Source organism: Typha angustifolia, chromosome 7 (assembly GCF_048772165.1).
Source record: "Typha angustifolia cultivar Huaian chromosome 7, ASM4877216v1, whole genome shotgun sequence".
NCBI lineage: Eukaryota > Viridiplantae > Streptophyta > Magnoliopsida > Poales > Typhaceae > Typha > Typha angustifolia.
The window spans coordinates 18,428,225-18,445,098 of record NC_133245.1 but is presented as its reverse complement, the minus strand read 5'-3'; the positions used below and the strand labels follow the sequence as shown (position 1 = coordinate 18,445,098).

Sequence of the window (16,874 nt, the reverse complement as noted above, 5' to 3'; positions counted from 1 at the left end):
AATCGGCTAAGTTATACTTACCCAATTTATACTTAATTAAATCTAATTCAGCACAACCTAACTTAATTACCTAATATAATATAACTTAACTCAGTCTATACTAAAATCTTTTTGTGTGAAATATTACTGTTTCTCTTTATACAAACCAAAAACCCCTAAGGCCCTAAATGAATATTTAAACCTATATAAAATAAAAATACTAAGCTTTAACTATATCTAATGCGCGGAATAGGAATAGAAGAGAGAGTGGCTGAGAAGAAGATAATAAACTTACATTTTCTTAATTGAAAAAAGTAATCAAGTTCTGCCCAAAACGAGATAAAGAAAGAAGAAAAAGGAATTGTCAGTATTTAATAGTTATTTAAAAATATTTAAATTTAACATATTATTTTCATCTGCCAAAATAAAATAAAGGTCGACTAAAATTTGCATTTAAATATCAATCTAAAAGGCAGACCGTCGACATTCTCTAGGCTTTTAATTCCAACAACTGAAGTGAATATTTTATAGCTTATTCATCGTATTAATGGGAATCGTTGGTAAGTGTGAATAGAAATAGTTGTCCTCTAATTCAAGAAACTCCTTTCTTTTAAAGAAATTTAATATTTTTTACACCTCCAACTTATAAGATAAACTTATAAGAGAGGTATGAGATATCATAGAAGTTCATCCAACTCCTATCTAACAAAACTCTAAAATAAATTCTCTTTTCTTCTCTTAGTCTGTAAGATGACACCAAAATAAAGAAGATGAACTTAAGTTTTTCTTGACATATATAATGACTAAAATAATTTTGATAGTAATACACCAATTAATCAGACGAAATAGAATGAAAAAAAAAATGATAACTAAATTTATCACTAATATTTTTTAACAAGACGGAGGGAAATATCATGCTGCAGGCGTTCGACGGTTGGATATAAATCAATTGTAGGCAAAACTCTGCTAATTAAACAGTCAACTCTGCGGTTCATAAGTTTTAAAAAACTAAAAGAACTCGTTATCATCTTATTCACAAATCACAAACGGGAGTAGATTGCGAAGAAGGCTTCAAATAATAAGACTCTGCTAATTATTAGCTCTTCTTCTGGGAATCCCCATTGTCTTTCTTGGCCGTGGCCTGGGAGTACAAGAAGGTCCCCAAGACGGCGATAGCCGATCCCAGAGCATTGAGCGGCCTGATGGGATTCCTGAACACGATCACAGAGGCGACGATGACCACGACGCGCTTCATGGTGTTGCCCACCGAGAAGGTGAGCGGGCTAATGTTATCGAGCGCCTGGTACGACGACTGGTTGTAGAGATGGTAGAAAACCCCCGACACCATCACCCATAAGTAGAAAGTCCACGGCGATGCCACCCTCTCGAGCGCAACCCCCAACCCGGCTTTCCACTGCGACCCCTCGACGAGCACCGCCACGGGGAAGAGGTAGAGGAGGGACAGGAAGGTGATGCATCCGTAGAGGTTGAGGCCGTCGATTTGGCCGAACTCGCCGAGGCTCTGCTTGGAGTAGAGGTTGCGGAGCACGAAGGCGACGTTGCTGATGAGGGCGCCGGAGAGGCCGCCGAGGTCGAAGGATGCCTCGGTGACGGCGGCGAGGGAGCATCCAGCGACGATGGGGAGGACGGAGAGCCAGACAGGAAGAGGGTAAAACTGGCGGAGGAGCGCGGCGGAGAGGACGACGGAGAAGACGGGCTCGGAGGATTTAATGACGTGGGTGAAGGATACAGCGACCTTGGAGAAGGAGACGCAGGCGGAGATGTGGCCGACAGCATGGAAGAGTGCGGGTCCGAGGAGAGCGACGAGAAAAGGACGGGAGATGACCGGGAAAGGCTTGAGACGGAGGAACCAGAGGGAGAGCATCCAGAGAGCGCCGGCGAGGAGTTGGAAGGAGGCGAGGAGCCAGGGGTAAGGGAAGACGTTGAGGACCTTTTTGTTGTAGATGTTGAACACCACGTTCTGGGCGTACCAGAGACCGAACACCACCGCTAGCTTCACCTTGGTTGCGTCCGACTCCTTCTTCTCGACGGCGGAATTAAGGCTGGAATCTCCGACGTCTGGGCTGGGATTGGAAGCAGCAGCTCTGGGAAGGTACCTAGTGGCAGTTGGAAGGGTTTTACTTCTACACACTCTTATTAATTGACTGGTATTTGGGAAGAGGAGGGGGTGGGTTGTGAGGCGGGTGGACGTATGTGGGAGTAAGTGAGTGCGGAAACGGGTGGTGGTGGAGAGGGGAGGAAGCTGCAGATGATGGTGTGCCGAGAGCATGGCTTCAATTGATTGGGTTAGTTCGCACTTGTAGATCTAGTACTAGATATGTTCGATTCTTCTAATGAAGAAGAGAGCGGGGAGGAGGAAAGGGAACAGAGATGCACATCGAGGCTGTGGGAATTGTTGGAGAAAAATGGAGGATCTCTCGCCTTCTCCTTCTCCTTCGGGTCTCAACTTCCCAGTCCCAGCTCACACCCCGCTCCGCTACCTAAGCGAGTTTCCTGAATGGGAGGATAGATATTTTACTTTGTCAATAATATGGAGGAGCTAGCGCTAGCTAGCTAGCGCTATCACATATCTGTGGTGGATTTTGCACTTGGTTAGTTGACTTGTCAAACTATCATCCGTACGAATAGTCGCATAAATTAACAGGGGTGATTGGATGTCGATAGATGATGAAATTAAGAGTATAAAGGGAAGTTTGTGAATTTTGCAATCTTAAAACCGATGTAATTGGTGATTGATTTTTTATTTTGATTTTGATTTTGATTTTGATTTTGATTTTTTTTTGGAAATTAAATGGTGTTTGATATTTAACAACTTATCTAAAGTTAATCAAATTTAATTTGTATAATGCCAAGAGATCTGATTTTAGTTAGATTATCTTTTAAAAGATATACATGAGAGAGAGAGAGAGAAAGAGGGGAAATTAATTTCAATCAGATTCTCTCCTTATATTTAAATCAAATACCAAAAGAATAGGAAAGATAGTAATCAAACCAATAAAGACTTCATTAATTGACTAATCTACTCTTTAGTGGGCTCCAATGATGATTAAAATAGGTAACGAGAAATTGACACGTTATGTAATCATTATTTCTGAATGGCTAGTATAATTTATAACCCTTAAATTAGGATTTAAAATTTAACATAGGGTACATATTTTTGAAAAATATGTATAATGCATGATGCCTCACTATTCTAATCGTATTGTAAGAGTATTTGCTCAAGTTATCCAACAATTAATTTCATGTGAAGCTCCTAAGAGAAGAACTTCATCAAGCATATTAACACAAAATTAATCCAGCCTGCTTTGCCGGTGCATGACTCGGAGAAGTGAATTAGATTGGTGACCACAGAAGGAAACAAAACTAATTTAAAGGCATGGAAAGGAAAGATAATATTTGCTATGATCTCCTCATATGATTTCGAGATATGGCTGCAGGCAGGGAGTTATTTGCAAGTGACAGCTTAATTTATTATGTTGAAGCTCCTGTGCATGTTAGGAATAAAAGAATCCCATTTGTGCCCGCCAATATTAATTTCCAAGCAAAGCAGGTTTTGTTATATCCGTTACAAAATCTCCTGTTGAATCGTTTATCAACGTTGTTAATTACTACAACGCCACAAATGGAAGTTGAAAACCACCGCCCCTTCATGTCCTCCCCCCACTCCCTCACCAATATATAGACCAGAGCTCCCCCCTACTTCTCCGTCATTGTTCCAAACCAAAAGCCTTTGTTTGTCATGGCTTCATCCTCCTCTCTCCTCATCTTCTTCCTCTTTCTTTTTGGTAATATCTTCCTCTCTTCTCTTGCTACAAAAGGAGGAGGCTTCAGCATTGAACTTAACCGCCGCGACTCCATCAAATCCCCACTCTATGATCCATCTAAGTCCCTCTTCGATCGCATCCGAGATGCCGCACGCCGTTCGCAGGCGCGCGCCGAGCTCCTAAGCCGCTCGTTCCTCCCCTCCTCCTCCTCCTCCAATGGCTCGTTTAACTTTGACCTCATCGGCTTAGCAGCCGAGTACTACATGACCTTCCACGTTGGCACGCCACCGAGAGAGATTGTCGCCATCGCCGACACCGGCAGCGACCTCGTATGGGCAAACTGCAAGCCATGCGACCACTGCTACGAACAAAAGGATCCCTTGTTTGATCCCAGCAACTCCACCTCGTACATCAACTTGTCCTGTGACTCAGCATCCTGCTCCGATCTCCCCGCCATAGACTGCGCCCCGCGGACCGATTGCAAGTACATCTACTCATACGGCGACAGCTCCCAGACCATCGGCAACCTCGCGAACGAGACCTTCACCTTTGACGCGACGAGTGGAAACAGCGTTCGGATCCCAGACATCACCTTCGGTTGCTCGCACGAGACCACGGGCACGTTCAACCGAATGGGGGGTGGGCTCGTCGGACTAGGAGCCGGCGAATTGTCGCTCATCTCCCAACTTGGCCCCACTATCGACCACAAGTTCTCCTATTGCTTGTTGCCTTTCACAGAAACAAAGCCCAGCCAACTCAGATTCGGCGCCGACGCCGTAGTCTCCGGCGACAACGCGGTGACGACTTCTTTCACGCAAGCCTTCGCACAGAGCTTCTACGCCGTTTCCCTCAACGGGGTTGCCATCGGAAACGAGAAGATCCATATAAATAGCTCGAACATGATCGTTGACTCCGGAACAACGTTGACTCACCTCGACCCGAGAGTGCTGGACCCGTTGTCAGATGCGATCGTGAGAGCCGTCGGCCTCCCAAGTGTGGAGGACCCTGAGGGGCTATTTAGTGTTTGCTTCAACACTACCTCGAAGGCGGCTAATCCTTCCTTGCCGAGCATGACGATTCAGTTGGGGACGGCTGCGGTGAAGCTGGAGTCGTCGAACGTGTTCGTTGTCCGCACAACCAACGTGGAGTGCCTCGCCATCCTTCCCGGCCAGGACGGCCTCTCGATCCTGGGGAACATAGCTCAGTCAAACTTCCATGTTGGATATGACATCAAGGAGAAGACAATCACCTTTGCGAAAACTGACTGTTCCGCACTCGAGAGCTTTAGCTAGAGCTACTGCAATCTGCATGCTTGCATGTCTGCATCTTTGGATTGTCTAGGTTTCGTCGTGTCCTGAATTAGTTCTAGGTTCCTGCATCATGGATGGATGTGCCATTCCTTACCGTAGTTTGTTGGTTCTGTCTACCCATGTTATTGCTTGCATCTTTTGCTTTTCAATATTAATAACTAGTTAGTCAAAGCTATGTCATTCTCGCCAACCCGGCAAATCTATCTGCATCAACACGAATAGGCAGAAAATTTTACTTTAAAAGTTAGCACAATTTTTTTGGCAGAAAATGATTAAAATATTCTCTCTGTATTCAACCCATAAAATTTTCTTTTCTTTCAGTTACCCATCGTTGGGTCTTGCTCCGTTTGTATAGATTTCATTTTTCTCGGTTTGTTCTTGTGGTTTTTTTTTTTTGTCTTGGTCTTTCCTTATAGATTTATTTATTTTTCCTACGTCTACCATTGTGGATTTTGTTTCTTCCTTCTTGACCTGCTCTTGTATATTTTCATTTTTTTTTTCTTTTTGATTTACTACTATCTATTATCAGGGAGGTTTAGCCTTTTCATCTTCTTATTGACTATACTATTCACAGCTTAATAACCAACCAAAATTTCTTACATAAACTTATATAAAATAATAATTATATTTTTATTCATATTTGTTAACCAAATAATAAAATTTAAATAACTTATAAAAATATCTTATTTATATTTATGAGATGCGAATAAAATGTCCTTAAAAAAACCTTATGTATGAACCAAATCCCTAAATTGTCTGAAGAAAGAAAGTAAGTTGAGGCGTACGCGGAAAGATATTAATTTCGCATGCACCTGATTTTTGCGGTATGCCTTTTAAGTCGTTGAATATATACCCGTACCACTCACCCTATCTCTAGTTGTATCACTTCTCTTCATATATATGCAATGCTGTTTATGTCAGGAATAATAGAAATCCTATTTGTGTCTCAGGCCACTATTATTGTTTCATCTTCTGAGTAACGACCCTTCAGAGATTACATATATATATATATATATATAAACTTACAAGGATGCCATGAATATTTCGGCAGAAATGGAAGGATTGCAATCAATAGTAGAATAGTTTGTTCGGATTCCGCCAGCCAATACTACCAAAGCTTCGTTTTCACGCATTAGTTAATACATCCCCTAACCCCCTTTAATCTCTTCCAGTAATCGAACCTTTTCATCTTCTTACACCACCCCTTCATTTCACGACCTCCCTCTCCTATATAGACGACCCACCACCCGTACCTCTCCTTTCTTCATATAGCCCACAACCATGGCCTTTTCATCTCTTCTCCTCTTCCTCTCATTTGTTGGCGCTCTCTCCTTCTCTTCTCTTGTGACGAAAGGAGAAGGCTTCAGCGTCGAGCTCGTCCACCGTGACTCCGTAAATTCCCCACTTTATGACCCTTCCCAATCTCCGTCCGACCGCATCAAAGCCGCCGCACTTCGCTCGCAAGCGCGCGTCGAGCTCCTACGGCGAAAGCTCTCTCCCTCATCGTCCTCCTCCTCGAACGGCTCGTTCCAGTTCGACCTCTTCAGTGCCTCCTTCGAGTACCTCATGTCCATCTACGTGGGCACCCCGCCTAGGGAGATAGTCGCAATCGCCGACACAGGCAGCGACCTCACGTGGGCCAACTGCAAGCCATGCGAACACTGCTACAAGCAAAACCCACCATTGTTCGACCCCAACAAATCTACCACGTACCAGAATTTGAGGTGCAACTCCTACCCATGCACCAACTTCCCGGAAAGAGTCTGCTACGAGGGGACCTATTGCAAGTACAGCTACGGGTACGGCGACCAGTCCGAGACCTCAGGTAATCTCGCGAACGAGACCTTCACCTTCAAGACGACGAGCGGAGGCAGCGTCGAGATCCCAGACATCTCCTTCGGTTGCTCGCACGAGACCACGGGCTCGTTCGACAGCAGCACCAGTGGTCTCGTGGGGCTCGGCGGGGGGAAGTTGTCGCTCATCTCCCAACTAGGCCCCACCATCGGGCGTAAGTTCTCCTACTGCTTGGTCCCACCCAGCTCGGACAACTCATCGAGCCAGCTCAGATTCGGTCCGGACGCCGTGGTCTCCGGCGCCAACACGGGTACGATCTCGATGGTGCCGGGGAAGTCGGGCACGTTCTACACGGTGACTCTGGAGGGGATGGCCGTGGGGGACACGAAGGTCCGGATGGGAAGCATGGACATCATCATCGACTCCGGGACGACGTTGACTCTTCTGGAGAAGGGGGCGCTGAATTCGTTGATCGATCTGCTGGTGTCCACCGTGGATCTGCCCCGCGTGGAGGATCCAGAGGGGATCTTCGATCTGTGCTTCAGTTACAAAGGGGAGTTGGCCATGCCGACGATCGCGTTGCACTTTGGGAGGGCCTCCATGCTGCTGTCGCTGTCCAACGCGTTCGTTTTCCAGGAGAACGGCATCGTCTGCCTTGCAATGGTTGGAGGGACCGACTTCTCCATCCTGGGCAACATAGCGCAGGCCAATTTCCATATTGGGTATGACCTCAAGGAGAGAACCGTCACCTTTGCTAAGACCAACTGCTCCCACCTCAACAGCTAGATCTATGATCTATCTACGGGATGGATAGATGGATAGATGGATAGATGGATAGATGGACCGATGTCTATTCTCTAGCTCGTCTTGTTTTATTCTAGCTCTTATTTATTCTACCCGCCAAATAATATCTGCATGGAATATAATCATATTTGAAAAAAATAATTGTAAATTTAAATATATGCTCTAATATTTAGACTAACTCTAATATATAAAGATGACGACTTACCGCAAAAACAGGCATATAGACAAAAATAATAATAATAATAATAATAATAATAATAATAGGAATCAAAGCAAACGCAAACTATTTTAGGTGAAAAACTCTAATTCAATTCTAGTTCGGAGTTTCAAATGCAAGGTTGTCCGACAAATGCTCTGTGATTTTATGCTCTCTATTAAAAGCATTCGAACGTCTAAGAATTCGTTTGAACAGCTGAGGGATAAATGAATATAGAGTGGCCGTTTTCAGTACCCGTGAGTTTTATTTAATATTTTTTACACGATTTGATAATTGAAATTTCTGACACCATTATACTGGGATAGGGTTAATGCGTAAACACAATTTTTGGCCTTAAAACGCAAAGGAAGAGAAATGGGAAATATTTTTATTAGCTCATGTTTCCTGTTAACATATTTCATTTTGGCTACGGATACCGAACACACACATGAAAGATATATATATATATATATTTGTAAAGATAATGTAACATTCATGGAGACTGACTGACTCTATTCTCCGTGGATGAAGCGGAGATTATTTTCAAAATAGATTGGATATTTATATATATATCACAAGGCCACGAGGATCTTTAATGGACTTTATCCAACAAGGCGACTCCGGCCCAATTGACAAGATTCGACTCGTTCGGCGACTCAACTCGGTTTGCGCATCTTTAGTCTCGACTCGTTGCTCCGCCTCTCGTCTTTTCCCCCAAAGCGCACTCGAATGGCTCTCCTCCTCCCACCACTCCCACTCTCCCCTCATCTACTCCTCCACCTTCGAAACCCTAACCCTAACTCTAGATTCCCCCTTCCCTGCCCCCGAAAGGTAATTCTATCGCATGACCGGAGCCGCCTTTTCCTGTTCTCCTCAAGCTTCCCACGCGCCTCTGTCGGCACGCCGTCGAACTCCAGTCCTTCGCCTTCTTCTCCATCTCCCTCCTCTTTGGATGCCATTAGGCGCAATTCCGCGTTGGTAATTCACTTGGTTGTCTCCACCTTCTTCCTCGTGGCCTTGGGAGCACGTGCCTGCACGCTTGGTTCGAGCCCAATACCCTCCCCTCCCGTCTCCACTGCCTCAGGTTTTTTAAATCTACTAATGCGTTTTATGTTTTCGGAATTTCTTTTTGATAGCTCTAGTTTTGATTGGTTTTGATTTGGTTGCTTCTGGATTGCAAATTGATCTCATAGTTGTTAGCTTGCACCAGAAAATGCTACCGTGAGCTCCAACTCGGCTGCGGAAGGAGTTGAGGATGAGGAGTGGAGGAAAGCCCTCGAGAATTGGAAGTCGAAAACTTACGCGTTGACTGTGCCCCTGAGGATTGTGGCCCTTCGAGGTTCCATACCTCCTTCGTGGATCAAGGTTAGTAGGGAATTATATTCTTTGTACTCGTTGTGTCCAGTTGATTTTGGTTACTGCATAGAATTTCTATATTCTCTGATGAGCCATTTGAGTAGGAACATTTGTGGCCATGGATTCTGCCATACATTAGATTGGAAGCAATTGACTGTCGCAGTATTTTTCTGTACATTCAAGTGTCTTGCTAATTTGAGAGGATCATGCAGCACATAACTTATAGGGTGTCCCTCGAGTCATGTAGGAGCACATAGAGAACTGTCGATCATACCATATGTTCTTTTGTCCAGCTATCCAAATACTCGATAAAGATGGCATGTTATCTTAGAGTTTACACTAATTGGTCGTGAGTTTATTAATTATCTAAGGCATTCTTAATAGCATTATGTTTCTTTCTTTTCTCATTATCCTTTATGCTTAATTTTCAGTTGCTTTCTGTTGCATATAGGATTTCAGTCAAGTGCAAGGAAGGAGGTTAAAGTTCAGTCCTGAATTCCGTGGAAGTCTTGATTTGATTATGTCTGAATTGTCCTTGGCTTCTGATAAGGGTCTTGTGCTGCCTAAGTCTGCAATGGCAGCTGATATTGTTTCCATAGGTGACTCTTGGCTTAGCTATGCCATTTGCAGGGGCTTAATTGAACCTATAAAAGATGTCGAGGAACAAGATTGGTTTAGATATTTAAGCGAAAAATGGAAGGTGAGGACTTGATTCTTCTTTTGTTCACTAAAATGTTGATACTCTGTAATCACCATTCATCTTTGGGGCAGAGGCATAGAATGAGGTATTGACATTGTCATATTCCATACGTGTTCTCTTGTTGTCCCCAAATTCTTTTCCTGAATTGCATCAAATATGTTCACACCCTATTCATATATCTGTTGTTACATGGGCCTATATGTATGTATCCAGTTCTCCTGCTCATGTAGTATTATCTATGAAATTGCAATGTTAGGTTTTTGTCTTTAACCAATTTAAGTTATTCACCCTTTTCTTTAGCTTTGCTCTTATTACATTTCCTAGCAGCTCAGTGAGCATACTAGATAACCATGATTATCGTTTTAACTTCCATTTTACAGGATCATCCATAAACTGCTATGACTAAGATCTTTAGTGTGAATGAGTTACTTCTGCAGTGTCGACTTTCATCAAAGTCTCTCAGGTTTATTTATGCAGGAACAGTAATGGAGAATTAGATTCTGGTGGCTATATATGGGGGGCTCCATACCGCTGGGGAACCATGGTTATAGCATACAGGAAAAACAAATTCAGGAAGCATAACCTGAAGCCAATTGAGGTAACTTTAAATTTCTCCATCTTGGCTTTCCGTTGAAAGATCCTGAATGCAATTCAATTTGTATCCCCATAATTATAAAATGAACTTTGTTTTGCGTCTTATATCTATTTGTTATTGGTCTGCTCAGAGACAGGTTGCTTCTGAATTTTAAATTTAGATTTTCCATGTATAATGAGGAAGGCTATACTACATGCTATTTCTGTTCTAAGTGTTCTAATAGGGTTTTGTTATCATTGCAGGACTGGGACGATTTATGGAGGCCTGAACTTGCTGGAAAAATTGCTATGGTTGATTCTCCTAGAGAAATTATTGGTGCAGCTTTGAAGCATCTGGGAGCATCATATAACACGAGGGACATTGAATCACAAGTTAATGGTGGGAGGAAAGCAGTCCTGGGAAGTTTAATGGAACTCCAAAGGCAGGTATGCCACGAAGAGTATGGCTTAATGGTTGTTGTGTTGCTTTCCACAGTTAATAATGTGGAGCTGTACGGTTTTTCTTTTTGTTCATCCAGTGTTCTCATTACATACTGTTTCATGGTATTCTTCTTGATGTTAAATTGTTTCTGGTAGGTTCGACTGTTTGACAGTGTGCACTACCTAAAGTCGTTTGGGATAGGAGATGTATGGGTGGCTGTAGGATGGAGTAGTGATGTTATCCCTGCTGCCAAACGAATGTCAAATGTTGCAGTTGTTGTTCCCAAATCAGGCACTAGTCTTTGGGCAGACCTTTGGGTATGATCATGTTTGCTCTAGTCTATTTGAGGATCTTAATTCCATGCTTGAAAGGGTGTTATGCTAGTGCTACCTGTTTTCATTTATTTGGCGTTTGATTATGCATAAGGAATATTTATTCATGAATTATGATTCCCTTAAATATGTTTTACAATCAAACACTCAATTACTCATATTTTAATCAAACCAGATAAGTCATGTGACAATTTCTCTACAAAATCTTATCAAAGGTAGGAGGTGTGATAAAATTATGTATATTTTCTAAGCCTGATTTTTCGTACAATTAGTATACTTATTTATAGTTAGTAATTAAATATAAATTTTTGTATAAACTTATTAAAGGTAATCATTACGTTTTACAACCAAATAACAAAATATAAATAAAGTTAAAGATAATTTATGAGACATCTACAAAGTTATCTTTATAAAATTTTATGTCGCATAATAATCAGCAGCTTAGTGCCTTACATTTTACCATAATGTTGGAAATATTCATTTTTTATTTCTAGAGTTTGAGATGTCTAACAAAGTACTGTCAGAATAGAAACTCCCTACTCTTAACGTGGTCTCTTTTTTCTTTATGTTCCAGGCAATACCCTATGCAACAAAATTTAACACAGATCGGATTGGTGGCAGAGTCAGAAGTCCATCCCCACTTATTCATCAGTGGTTAGAATTCTGCCTGCAGACTGATAGAGATCTGCCTTTTCTCCAAGAAATTGTTCCAGGAGCATCACCTGTGAATCTCGAACACCCTCCTCTTGAAGGGCCGAACCCAAGAGAGTCAAGTAAAGGAAAACCAAAGCTCGATACAAATCTGATGTACGGAGTCCCCCCAGCTGAGATATTGGACAAATGTGAATTTTTAGAGCCCTTGTCCGGAAAGGCATTAGAAGATCACCAATGGTTGATATCCAGTATGCAGAGAACGAATTCCAATTGGATGAGAAAAATAAGAGACTTCGTATTATCTATATATCCGACAAAACGGAGGTTATAAAATTCTCTTGTCATGTACTTTCTAGCTTGTACCATTTTGTACTTTTAGACAGAAAGGAATAGGGAAAATATTTTGCTTTTGTTTACCATGAAATTACTTGTGCAAAGCCGTGATTTTATCAGCAAATGCCCCGCCATCCGATTACCCTTTCTGGATTTTTCCTCTCTTCATGTGTGTTTGAGACAGTCAAACCATTTTTAAAGAGTGGCATACATAGTATTTCAGCTTGAAGATATTGAACTTTATTCTGATTATGAAAGATAATACAGAGAGCTGAGATGGCAAACTTTTCCAAATTTGTAGGTCAAAGATTCTCCGCCATGATTAAATTTTTACATGAACGCTCGTCATGAGAAATATCTTCTATTACTTGTATCAGCATACATAACAAAGGAAAACTCAACTTTAAGGCACCAATATGTCTTCTACATTTTATCCACCGATCCACCAGTAACCCAAAACTTGCTCTCCCCTTTTGTGAGTTTTAAAGCCTCAAAGCAAATTCAAGTCCAATAACATACCATCGTCATCTATTGCCTTCAGTTGAAAACTTTGAGGTGTCTTCAACTGAAATCTCCCGTTAATGAGAGTTTTGTCTATTGGGGTGTCTAAGAAAAATGAATTGTGTGACCTTGACTTAAAATGTACACACTGCCATAAGGACCAAATCCATGGAAAGACAATGGTAGGCCCTACTAGAAGTATGAAGAGGGGAAAACAAGATGGCACAATCTAGAAAGCATACTGGAAACCTTGCCTGGTATTAGGTAGACTCTGGTTCACTATAACTAGGTCCAGAACTTATATAAATTAGAGCATCATTTACAAGAACAAAGTTCAAATAACCCAACATGTAGCAACTGACAACAATTCGAACTTAATAAATTTAAGACATAGTTAATCCCTGAATCCTCTGGGGTTATAATCTGCACCGAAACCCCTCTTTTACAGCAGATGCTCAAGAAAACTATTTCTATGCTACAAAATTTGGGTCTAAATTTGCAAATTTTTCCACTCTTGAGAAGCCTCCAAAATTTTCTTTGATGTGATCAAATGATTTTCAATACCTTCTCATCAAGCTTCTGCTCATCAGAATCAGATTCAGCATAGGAGCTATCAAATTAGCCTTCTTCTTCCTCAGTGATACCCTTGTGCTCAGCTGTTGCATCTTTAACATTGCCCAAAACATAAGGTTCTATCATTTTCCAGAACCTATCTGCACTGCTTCCTTGAAAACCTATCCATAACACTCTACCTTTTCTCTTGATTTTACAAGCTAAGGACTTTGCCAGCAATGACTTGACAACCCTTTCGACACCCTCATGATTTCCACCCTTAAGCTTGAGCAACATATCACCTGATGAGAGTCTGAAGCCCCCATACATGTACCAGTATGCTAGAACACGGGGTGATAACCATCTATGGATGAGCTTAGGAATAACAGGTCGTCCTTTCAGCCGAAACTGGTCTGCGAAGAAGCCAAAATAAGAATGTGCAATCGTAGAGAACTGGTTAGGAATTTCACTATCAACATCAATCAACCTATCTGATGAAGTCAACCATTCATAAAATCGTTCATGAATGTGCATCTTTAGAACAGAGTGGACATCGGAACTTTCATGGAACTTAAAATGGATAACATGATTCCTTCTCTGCTCATCAGATTCTATCTGCAAACCACCGAGAAACAAACCAATCAATATCTCACGTTGTTCTTGGTCCAGTTTCATACTCACTGTTTTCTTGACTACCTTCTTGTCCAGGACAGGACCATTCTGAAGTTTTTCCAATGACTCAGACTGAATGTCATATTTCTTTTGGCGCATTATATCATAAACTTTTTCAGCCTTTTCATACTCTCCTACAGAAAGATACCCTGTCAAAATGATGTTGCATGACTTTGCATTAGTTCCTATCATTCTATTTGCATGCATTTCATTAAATATCTCCTCAGCCTTCTCAATGTTACTAACTTTTACCAGAGATTCCAGATAAATGTTATAGATAATTCGATTTGGACGGCATCGTGCAAGGCACTTTGAAAATGCCAATTCCAATTTCTCGTGCATGTCCAAATCAAGATACATATACATCAAATCAAGAAAAGCAGGCATGAGATGCTTCATACTGCTTCCAATGAACTCGTCCATAAGTGCTTCTACAATTTCAATCTCCTGAAATTTTGACATGACCTGAATTATCTTGTGATATGCTGCAATACTCAGGGGCACCCCTTGTTGCTTCATACCTTTGAATATCTCCAGTGATTTCATTGGTTCCCCAGCCTTTGCGTAAAGCTCCATTCTACAGACAAAAGCCTGCGAAGGAAGATCACAACCTAGCTGAAGTAGCTTAAGCCATGCCTTTTCTGTTTCATTGACATCTCCTTCCTTGGAGAAAGCTCTGATGATGGATACCAGTACATCCCTGCCCTCTTCAAGCCCTGCCAGCTTCATTTCCTCCCTCAGGGTTGTAATTCGTTCTCTATCAATTTCATCTTGATAGCTATGGAGCCATATCAACCCGGCGTAGATGTCCTTATGTATCTCAAGATCAGATGTTACCAGATTATGGAAAATAAATTCAGCTTGTTTGAGATAGTGTTTTGACGTCCCTCCCGTCTTGCTGATAAGTGCCCGGAAGAGGGAGTTATGCAAACTAAGTCGTGGCCTATAACCGCCTGACTGAATCATCTGATTGTAAATAGAGCATGCCTCCTCAAGGCAGCCATCAACAGACGCACTAAGATAAGCCACAGTCAGGATATGAAATGTAGACTCACTGGGCACACGACCCTGTTTGGTTATCTCATCAAACATCTCTCGGCATTTTGCAAACTTGCGATCTTTCCCCAGGTAATCCGCCAGCTTTGTTGCAAGAGCGAAATTAAAATGGTACCAGTGCTGCTGCGCCATCCACTTGTACACCTGAAACCACCACACCCATCCATTCAGACATGTGAAGATAAATGACTAAACCATGCGGACTAACTGTGTTTTGGAAACATATACAATTGGGAGACTTACCAAGCATGCAATCCTAACAACCCACAAAGTAGCCAACCTACCAAGTGATGAATACCAAATCGATACATATACTGAGTTTAGTGAGATGATAAAAATGCCACAATTTGAGACGACAGAAAAAAGAAGGTCTAGAAAGTGACTTCAAAATCACATCTTAAGACGAAAAATAGGGTTTCAGCAAGTGATATGTGTACCTACAAAGCAATTAAACAAACAGTTCATAGGCGTGCAGCGAGAAGCCATACGTACCCGGAATGCGGCTTCGTTCTCCCTGATTCGCATACAATGAACAGTGACATACGTGGCATCCTGCTGAGTGATCCACTTGCGCTGGGCGTTGAGGATTCTAACAAAAGTCGAATGCTTGTAAGACGGCAGCTCCTTGCAGAGCCACGCGATCTTGGACCTCCGCCACTGCTCGGGGAGATCTTCCAATTCTATCACCTCAAGCTCAGGGGATGGCAGGGACCTCATATCCCTCTCCGCCGACACATCCAAGAATGACCCACCCCCAATTCTATAACCCACCTCCTCCTCTTCGTCTTCGTCTTCGTCTTCTTCTGCTTCTTCTTCTACCTCTTGTAGGAGAGGCTCCATAGCGATCGGAGAGGCCTTGATAGGGGAGAAGATAAGCAAGGAAGAGGAGCGGGAAAGAAGAAGAAGGCGGCGGAGAGTAAGCGGAGGTGGGATTCTGAAGAGGGTGGAGGAGAATTGGGGGCAACGAGGAGCGAAAGGGAAGAGGAGGGTGGTAGAAGAAGAGGTGGAGCATGTGGCGGAAGCCATTTGGGGGAGGAGAGCTACGCGGCTACGCCCGAGAATGAGCTCCGTCGTCGATTGGATAAAATCATAAATGGCAGAGCTTGCTATTGCTATTGCTATACAATTGAATTTTATTATATGTAGTTTAAACTTTTCTTTTATACAGGGATAATTAAATTTATCATATCTCTTTTAACATGTACATCTTTCTTCTCTTTAATTATATTAAAACCAAATAATAATAATAATAATAATAATAATCTGAGATATCATCATATATACATATATTAAAAATAAGTTATATGAGTGCCATATAATTAATTTTAAGCCACCACTTTTATTCTTATTTTAATAAAATGATCATTTAAATAAATGTTTACAGAGTTTTCTGAAAAAAAAAAATAAGAATTTATCTAATGAAAACGAGCAATAGGCAATAGTCCATGTCTCCTAAGTTTTTATTAATCCTTAACCAAACGCCGTAAAAATAAATACTCTTTATACATTTCATCTTTTGAATGGTTCTATGGACAGACGTTCGATTTTATTTTCTCATCTAGTTTTTGTGTTTCAAACAGGGAATATACTCTGGGTTTAAAAAACTTTTTTGGTCAGTTACTAGCTATTTATTATTTATTTATTTTATTTATTTTTTAAAAAAAAATTAGGTACACAGGGCCACTACGACAAGATAATTAAATTTCGTTTTAAAGAAAAATCCACGTTTCGAATTAAAAAAAATAAAAAATTTAAGTTGTACAACGGAAAGTCTGACATGCATGCATAGTATTTTGGCATCCCGGAATTGAAGAAAGAAAAACAAAGTTTTAGGC

General features: G+C 41.7%; 5 protein-coding genes across 5 annotated transcripts; 3 read left to right on the top strand and 2 right to left on the bottom strand.

Annotated features, from left to right (window-relative positions):
- Nucleotides 1–943: 943 nt before the first annotated feature.
- Nucleotides 944–2,501, bottom strand: LOC140763996 (xylulose 5-phosphate/phosphate translocator, chloroplastic). Its single transcript, XM_073102400.1, has one exon. The coding sequence runs from the start codon at nucleotides 2,267–2,269 to the stop codon at nucleotides 1,076–1,078; it is 1,194 nt and encodes a 397-aa protein (XP_072958501.1). The 5' UTR covers nucleotides 2,270–2,501; the 3' UTR covers nucleotides 944–1,075.
- A 926-nt stretch (nucleotides 2,502–3,427) lies between these two features.
- On the top strand, nucleotides 3,428–5,056 carry LOC140762647 (aspartic proteinase CDR1-like). The gene is made up of 2 exons (XM_073100521.1): nucleotides 3,428–3,455; nucleotides 3,819–5,056. The coding sequence occupies exons 1-2, from the start codon at nucleotides 3,428–3,430 to the stop codon at nucleotides 5,054–5,056; spliced, it is 1,266 nt and encodes a 421-aa protein (XP_072956622.1).
- A 1,299-nt stretch (nucleotides 5,057–6,355) lies between these two features.
- Nucleotides 6,356–7,654, top strand: LOC140762645 (aspartic proteinase CDR1-like). Its single transcript, XM_073100520.1, has one exon. It carries the CDS (start codon nucleotides 6,356–6,358, stop codon nucleotides 7,652–7,654), a length of 1,299 nt encoding a protein of 432 aa, XP_072956621.1.
- A 908-nt stretch (nucleotides 7,655–8,562) lies between these two features.
- LOC140762362 (uncharacterized) lies at nucleotides 8,563–13,468 on the top strand. The gene is made up of 7 exons (XM_073100106.1): nucleotides 8,563–8,952; nucleotides 9,079–9,233; nucleotides 9,676–9,924; nucleotides 10,388–10,522; nucleotides 10,762–10,944; nucleotides 11,095–11,256; nucleotides 11,846–13,468. Exons 1-7 carry the CDS (start codon nucleotides 8,598–8,600, stop codon nucleotides 12,254–12,256), a joined length of 1,650 nt encoding a protein of 549 aa, XP_072956207.1. The 5' UTR covers nucleotides 8,563–8,597; the 3' UTR covers nucleotides 12,257–13,468.
- On the bottom strand, nucleotides 13,035–16,151 carry LOC140762361 (pentatricopeptide repeat-containing protein OTP51, chloroplastic). Its single transcript, XM_073100105.1, has 2 exons — nucleotides 15,532–16,151; nucleotides 13,035–15,183 (listed from the first exon to the last, which is right to left on the bottom strand). The coding sequence occupies exons 1-2, from the start codon at nucleotides 16,063–16,065 to the stop codon at nucleotides 13,378–13,380; spliced, it is 2,340 nt and encodes a 779-aa protein (XP_072956206.1). The 5' UTR covers nucleotides 16,066–16,151; the 3' UTR covers nucleotides 13,035–13,377.
- Nucleotides 16,152–16,874: the final 723 nt, after the last annotated feature.